The 7,646-nt window shown below is 47.8% G+C and overlaps 1 protein-coding gene across 1 annotated transcript in view; it reads right to left on the bottom strand.

The window, feature by feature from the left end:
• The window catches only part of LOC306830515 (SPARC-related modular calcium-binding protein 1-like), a 12,610-nt gene extending 5,439 nt beyond the window's left edge, over positions 1–7,171 (bottom strand). Inside the window, exons 1-9 of the mRNA XM_079354072.1 lie at positions 6,689–7,171; positions 3,456–3,630; positions 3,003–3,236; positions 2,585–2,638; positions 2,317–2,364; positions 2,116–2,196; positions 1,508–1,703; positions 851–924; positions 610–724 (exon numbers count right to left, since the gene is read on the bottom strand). Coding sequence (XP_079210198.1) covers positions 610–724; positions 851–924; positions 1,508–1,703; positions 2,116–2,196; positions 2,317–2,364; positions 2,585–2,638; positions 3,003–3,236; positions 3,456–3,630; positions 6,689–6,769 — 1,058 coding nt within the window. The 5' untranslated portion in view covers positions 6,770–7,171. The remainder of the gene's footprint in view (positions 1–609; positions 725–850; positions 925–1,507; positions 1,704–2,115; positions 2,197–2,316; positions 2,365–2,584; positions 2,639–3,002; positions 3,237–3,455; positions 3,631–6,688) is intronic.
• Between the last annotated feature and the right edge of the window lie 475 nt (positions 7,172–7,646).

A 7,646-nucleotide genomic window follows, 5' to 3' on the forward strand; every position in this document is an offset into this window, starting at 1 on the left:
GGAGTTGCTGAGTCGGCGAGAAAGTGAGAGAAATAAAGGAATAAAAGGACGAGACACAGATTCCACGTCAGTGAGAAGAGAGGACGAAACAGCGAGATGAAAAAGTGAACGTTGAAACGAGAGAGCAACGGAGGGAAACACTTTGAGACTGAAGCTCTGATTGGCAGAGACACAGCGGAGGAGGGAACAGATGGAGCCGGTCTGCTCAGTGTGTCAGGTTCTGGATCGGCTCGGTGTTCACTTTTCACTGGGCTGTGTGGGCAGCTCCTGAGAGCCGACGCAGAAACACGAGGACACAAGAGACTGATCCTCTCAGCCTGTTGGCTTCTGGGACCGGTGGTGGTGCTGCTGTTTTTTTAACGACAGCACACGAGTGGCTGCAGGGTCAGGATTTAAAAAGCATTAAAGCAGGAGGGTGACAAGTTCACACAACATTATTATTCATAAACTGCATGTTAAAGGTGAGGTCATGCATTCAATCAGCAAACATCTGCTGTGGATGAAACCAAGCATGACCTCACGAGCGCTCACTAATTCAACGTAAACTGTGTCTGTGTCAGTTTGTCTGTGTTTGTAAGCGCAGGGGGGATTCAGGGAGTCACAACTGACCTGTTCGGACTCAAACTCCCAGCATGCTCTGCTGCCAGCTGCAGCAGAGCATGCTGTGCTGCCAGGTGCAGCAGAGCATGCTGCAGGAACTGCTTCTTACGAGCTCCGGGACATCCTGTGGGGGGACACAAGAGAAGACTGTAACCATGACGACGGGTCGGAGAGAGAGAGAGAGAGAGAGAGAGAGAGAGAGAGAGGGAGTGACCCCCGTCCTGTTTGAGGAGGTGAAACTCATATTTACCCGGCAGAGGTTTTTCCCTGATCCTCTTTTCCGTGGAAGTCTCCTCTGCCCCGGTGCATTCTGGGATACGATTCCTGCACAGAGTCAGATTTAAACTTGTAATTATTCAACTTTCATGGATGAAGAATTGTCAACATTCACATTTCACTGGAGCAGCTTCTGGTGTGCAGACTCTGTCTCTGTGCTGTTTGACATGTGTGTACGACTCTGCATGTTTAAAACTGTCACTGCAGTAAATGACTCTGTATATCACATGTGCCTCATATTGTGTTTTATTAAACTCTTCTCTAACTCTTAAAAGCTCAACATTACAAACAAGAGCTCCTCCTCCATAAATAATGAAATCAAACACTTTCTAATTAACTCCGACCCGCGCTGGCGTTCGCACCACCTGTCAGCGGTCTGTGGGGACTTTTCCTCACATCAGTGGAGCACACAAATCCATCACAGGAAAACATCCAACAAAAACCTCCTGAGAACAAAACCGGCCAACCGCAGTTTCCTCTGATTTGTTCTCCGTGTTTGGTCAGAGAGAGAAACCACGTGGGAACGTGAGAAAGTGATCGGTGTAAAATTGGATGAAACGCTCGTGTGTTCACCTCCCAATGTAACGAGGAGAGGAAGGAAACAGAGGTGATTGATTGGTGTATTGATTACCATGCAGAGGTGCCGGGCAGCGGCCGGCCGCTGTCCGCCCTCACGCACCAACAGTAGCCTGTGGCTGCGTGACACTGCGCCGGGCTGTAGCGTCCGTCTGCAGTGCATTCTGGGATGAAGCGCTCTTCATCCTGCCAGACTGAACGCACCTGAGAGAGCAACGCCGCCCGCTCCCGCTCACACGTCTGAGGGATGTCTGCACGCACACACACACACACACACACACACACACACGATGACTTCAGTAGGAACTATTTTAGTATTTCTATTGATTTAAGACGAGACAACAACAACAGCTCAGGACATTTGCTAGGGGGCTGTGTGTGTGTGTGTGTGTGTGTGTGTGTGTGTGTGTGTGTGTGTGTGTGTGAGTGTGTGGGGGGGGGGTTGGCGTTGTCTCTGCCTGGCTGGCTCTCGTGGTCGGACCTGGGTCTGTTCTGGGTTCTGGGCTGTTGAGGATGTGGTGATGGTTTGGGGTCAACAGGACTCGATCCTGTTTTGTTTTTTTTCGCCTCATGAAATGATTTGTTTATTACTCGTCTGTTAGCGTTTGAGTGCGAGCTTCAATCCTTCCCCTCGCTCACACAGCGGGGGGCTGCGGCGCCTACCTGTGGGTCGCCGGGCTGAGCGGTTAGCTTTGGAGTCAGAGTGGATCAGGATGGTGACCCAGAACGGAGGAGCCGTCAGCTCTGCACGAGGAAAGGAAACAAACAGAGATGGCTTCATCAAAGCATCAAACGGATCGAGGTAAAGAGAGATTTGTGCTTGATGGGAGTCATGGTAACTGATTAGTACAATAAAGAATTCACCTGCAGACTTTCTGGGTACTGACGTCGGCCCGGGTTCATCGGCGTCATCTGGAACAGAAGAAGAGAGCGAGACAACAAGACGGAGAAGGGAGAGAACATTTATACACAGAGACATTTTTCAAGTCTTGGAGCTGAGTGTGAATGTTCAAGGTCGTGCAGGACTGTCTGCTTTAGAGATAAAAAAGAAGAAGAAGAAAAACTGAGAGGAACAGAGCTCACGTTTCCGTGAATGTTCAGCACGAGTTCGTAGAAGCAGATTTAAAGTCACCTTTGATGGGAGCTGAAGCTGCGTCTGTGCGCTGAGCGAACGTGGTCAAGTGGTCTGTTTGAGACAACACATGAGAATACACACTTTAAAAACACACACTTTAAAAACACACTGTTCATGCAGATTTAAGTTCAGAACTGAACTTTGACTTCAATTCTTTGTTTCAGTTTTCCAGAGGGACACACGTGGTGAAAGTATGAAGACCCTAATCTTGATTTTTCAGAACAAAACATCATCAGATGATTTGGAGATCCTCTCTTAACGAGGCAGCAGACAGATCTGCACACTTCTCCACTCGACAACACTTTTTTTTTTGGTTTTAAAGCAATTTAAAAAAAGCTGGAGCGACATCATAGAACTCATTTCTTGATGATGCGTGCTGGTCCGTTGTAACGTGTGAAGATGAAGCAGCTCTGACCGGTGCAGTTGGGGATCACATGCAGGACTGAGGTCCCGCTCACAGGTTTGCCGTCGGCCGTGGAGCACCAGCAGTATCCCGTCTGGTTGTGACACTGAACGGGCAGAAAGGCGCCGTCAGCGTGGCACTCTGGTATAAAGATGGCGGCTGCTGGGCTGGCATGGCGGCCGCCGCTGCGGGAGCTGGCCTCCAGAGCCTGAACCCGGGCAAGCTGGCATTTGGACTGACCCGAGTCTACAAGGAAAGAGATCAGCGTCCCTCAATGAGACGTCCCTTAAATAACACAGACAGCATCAAAAACATGACAACATGTGGAGTCAAAAGGAGCACGGGTCATTTTCACAGCATGTGGAAGAGATTAGACCGTCTGCAGAGGAGGAAGCAGGAAGGCGTTCCTTTTCACACCATGGTCAGATGGCGGTGGTGCAGGTGTGCAGGTGTGCAGGTGTGTACCTGAGCAGTGTGTGCGTGGAGCCAGGCGGAGCTGTGTGTTGATGCACTGAGCTCTCTGGAAGGCGCACACAGATTTATACAGCCTGCCGTTGCTCCCACACACAGCTCGGTGGCGCCCCCTGTGGCAGTCCAGGACACAACCCCGTGGCCACATGTTCTCTGTGATCAGGAAGGGCTGCAAACACACACACACACACACACACACACACACACACACACACACACACACACACACACACACACACACACACACACACACACACACACACACACACACAGTGAAGGATAAGTTCAGTGTTACACCTTCTTTCTTGTGTCTTGTGTTATTTGGTCCTGCTATTTATTTAATGATCCTCCTGCAGAAGATCCAACATCTCCCGAAGAGAGTGCGAATAAGGAGTGCAGAGAGGTGTGCAAAGAGAGAGAGAGCAGCGTGAAGTGTTGATGGAATAAATTAGCAGAGAGGGTAAAGAAAGGCTCCATGGACTCAAGCAGGAGGTGTTGGCCACACAATATCCTCAGTGTTAAAACAATTACTGCCGGGGTTTCAGGCCTCTTAGACTTCAGCCATTCCACCAGTGTGTGAAGGTGTGTGTGTGTGTGTGTGTGTGTGTGTGAGAGAGAGAGAGAGGGGACAGGAAGTGAGCAAGCAGGAGAGAAAGTGAGAACAAGTCACCACTGTCTCCTCACGCCTCGCCAGTTCCAGATCTCACCGAGCGTTTGCTTCAGAAAAACATCCACACTCCTCTCGCCGCGCTCGGCCGGGAGAAGAGAGAGAGAGAGAGAGAGAGAGGGAGAGAGAGAGAGAGAGAGAGAGAGAGAGAGAGCGGCTGATGCTGCTGAAAGGAGCGTAGACAGCCAGGGAAACGGAGGATTTAAGGTCTGAACCGGTCGCACAGGAGCTGGCGGCGAGAGAATCCACCACTTGTGAACTCGGCACACACACACACACACACACACACACACACACACACACACACACACACACACTCAGTGTCTCCCCTGATGAGGATCACAAACCGTGTGTCACGGCCTTGTTCACACTGGACCTTTAGCACATTGTCTGTCATTTATTTTCCAGTCTGGACACAAAAAGCCTCGTGAGATCTGCTTTTTCCAAATCCGATTCAAACCTCAACTTCATACGCAGCTTGTTTCAAATCTGATTCCTCCAGATCCGATTCAATCCGCATGCATCACTCACAACGCGACACCATCGACAATAACGTAGACGTAGATCCAACAAGATGTCAATACAAGTTTTATATGGAGGAAGAAAAACAGACACGGAGTGAAACAAGTCAGCGGACAGACTGCTGCTCAGATAGAGACACTTCTCTGTCATCCATCCTGCTGTTGTATTTTCCTGGGCGTAACCTGTTACCATAGAAACCAATCTGGACGACGCACAAACACGTTGCTAACATATTTATTCATTTAGACACAAGAGTGCACGAGTCTGCTCGCACGTTTCACCCTCGGGTCAGAACCAGAAATTAAGCAGTACTGGGTCGCCTTGGACTTTAAAATAAATGTAAGGGTGACTGTGACTCTGTTTAACCACAGGTCTCTCTCTCTCTCTCTCTCTCTCTCTCTCTCTCTCACACACACACACACACACACCTGTCTGTTTCCCCTGAGAAGCAGATTAAATATTTGCCTGCAGCCAGAACGCGTGTGGGTTTATGGTTCTGTGTCGCTGGCTGGTGTTAGCCTGCCGTCCTCCTGGAGCTCACACACACACACACACACACACACCACAGACAACTTCTCAGTTTAACATGAACATTAATGTCTTTATCCTGAAAATCGTCGGTGATGCCAGAATAAGTAAAAGCGCGGCGAGCAGTTCCAGGTCGTGTTGAACGCCGTCTGCTTCGTTCAAATCTTAAAGAAGCCCGGAGCGCTGAGAGCTGGATATCTGCTGTGGTCGAGCTTTTAGTGGCCTCGGACTCTGAATAGGAGGCCAATTATACAGATTTATAAAACACACACTTTGGCACTTCCAAGGTGAGGGAGTGTTTTTGTTCTCCAGACGGGCTAACACTTGAAGGTGTAGACTGGTGCTGACATTAAACTCTTTGTGCTGGTCCTCCTGTAAAGTTTGTGCAGCTGCTGTAAAAGAAGCTGACTCTGGTCTGTTCATGTGTTTGGCTATAAGCAGTCCTGTTCAAATGTCTTCTTTGTTTTATTATAGCTTCATATAAGTGACCTTACTCTGCTTTAAACGTGTTATTATTTATTCTGAATAAATAATATTCATGAAGGTTTTGAACTTGGGATTTTCATGCATTCAGTAAATAAACCAAATATGGATCAATGACATTTACAAAGAGCAGCTTCTGAACTTTCACCGGTCCATGCCGCCCCCTCCTGATACTAAAGATCCGAGGGGCTGACATTTAGGGGGGGCAATCCTTCAAGTATTTAGGCCTAAAGTGGACCGGGCTGTGGATACTGACACCATTAACCAAAAGGGAGAGAGTCCAGTCTTTTTCCAGAGGAGGCTCAGGTCTTTTGATGCATGCAGTGAAATGTTAAATATGTTCAAACAGGTCAGGGGTGGAGAGTGTCCCATTTTTATGATGGGGGTCTGTTGGGGAGTTACACGACTGACGAGCAGCTTTACAAGCTGATAAAAAAAAAGGCAGGCTCAGTTTGGACTCACTGAGGAGGACTAAGAGGTCCACAAAGAGCGGCTCATCACCTGAGCTGTAGCTCGACCTTTCACCGACACTCTCTCACCCCAAGAATCTGAGCAAGGAGAACTGGAACCCTGAGCCCTGAGGGTTTTATGCAGCACCTTTCATTGCGTCTCTCTCCGTTTTAATCATTTATTACTGTTTGTACAAAGTTTTAATTTGGGTGAGTTTTTCCAAGAGGATGGATGTACCGGAATAAATAGGCCCCTCCCCTCTGATTCCCCGCCAGCCTTGACGTCATCTTTGTTATTGTTCTGATATTGAGAGCCCCTTGTACTGTGGTTTAATTAACTCATAGTGTTTGCCTCGATTTAAATCGTCAACATGAAACTAAATTCTAAGTCTTCTTTTATCACCAATAAATTGTAATTGTAATTGTAAAAATTACAATTAGTAACACCTAAATATTAGACTAAAATATGAACAGTTTTACACAGGTGGAAATGTAATCCTCAAACAGAACACCGTGCAGGATTTAAGACTCGGGTTCAGTTTTAGTCTCACTCCTTAGGGTTCTGGTTCAGGTCTTACCGCTGTCTTGTCGGTCTGAACTGACTCCGAGAGCAGGAAGAGCAGCAGCGCGCGGCAGGTGAAGGTGAGCGCGAGCATCATTCCTGCCACAGATGTCCAGATCAGGAGCGCGCCTCTCGCTCCCTGTTGTTCCGAAATTTCAAAGCGACGAGGAGCGCGCGGAGCCAGGCTGCGCTTGTTGCTTTTTGGTGATGAGGAGGATGATGAAGAGTTAAAGACGGGTCAGGTCACGACCTTTGCGTCAGAAGGTCGAAGGATTTCTTTGCGCTGATCATCATGTTGACATTCAATGGTCTCGTGCTGCTCCGAAGAAGCACAGCAGCGCGCGCAAAGCAGTTCCGAGGGTGTATGCGTTTCACAGAGGCACGAGACCCTCCTAAAGGTACAGCCCATTTCCGCTCCTCGTGCTTTCAGCAGTCCAGTATATCCATAACACTTTAAAAATGATCTGTACGTTTTGAATTTGTTGAAGTTTTAAACTTATCACATTAAAAATAAATATCTGAAGTTTAACTGGAATCCTCTGTTCCTCTAAAAGCTTCTTTGGACTCCTCATGGTTCCTAAATCCGCCAGTAACAGTGATAGCTGATATATTAAACAGGGGCACCAGTGGCTTAGTGGTCAGCTCGTGTGCCCCATGTACAGAGGCCTCTTAGATCCACGGGTTCGAATTCTACCTGTGGGGTTTTCCCCTCTCTTTGTCTCTCCAATAAACGTGTTAAAGCTCCCAAAATAAATCTTTACATATAACAAGATATTTTAAACATGCTCATAAAGTTTCCAACACCAAACGTTTAAGAAAAGAAACAAGACAAGCAGAAGTATTTTGTAAGGAAACGTTTTATGTGTGCTTTGTGAAACTCACTTATCATTAGAGACAGAAGGCGTTTGCAGTTTCCAGTACAGCAGATAAGGTTTGATATTAAAGAGTACAAAAAAAAGAAAAATCACAATTCC

The sequence above is a fragment of the Symphodus melops genome (genome assembly GCF_947650265.1).
Source record: "Symphodus melops genome assembly, chromosome: 10".
Taxonomy (NCBI): domain Eukaryota; kingdom Metazoa; phylum Chordata; class Actinopteri; order Labriformes; family Labridae; genus Symphodus; species Symphodus melops.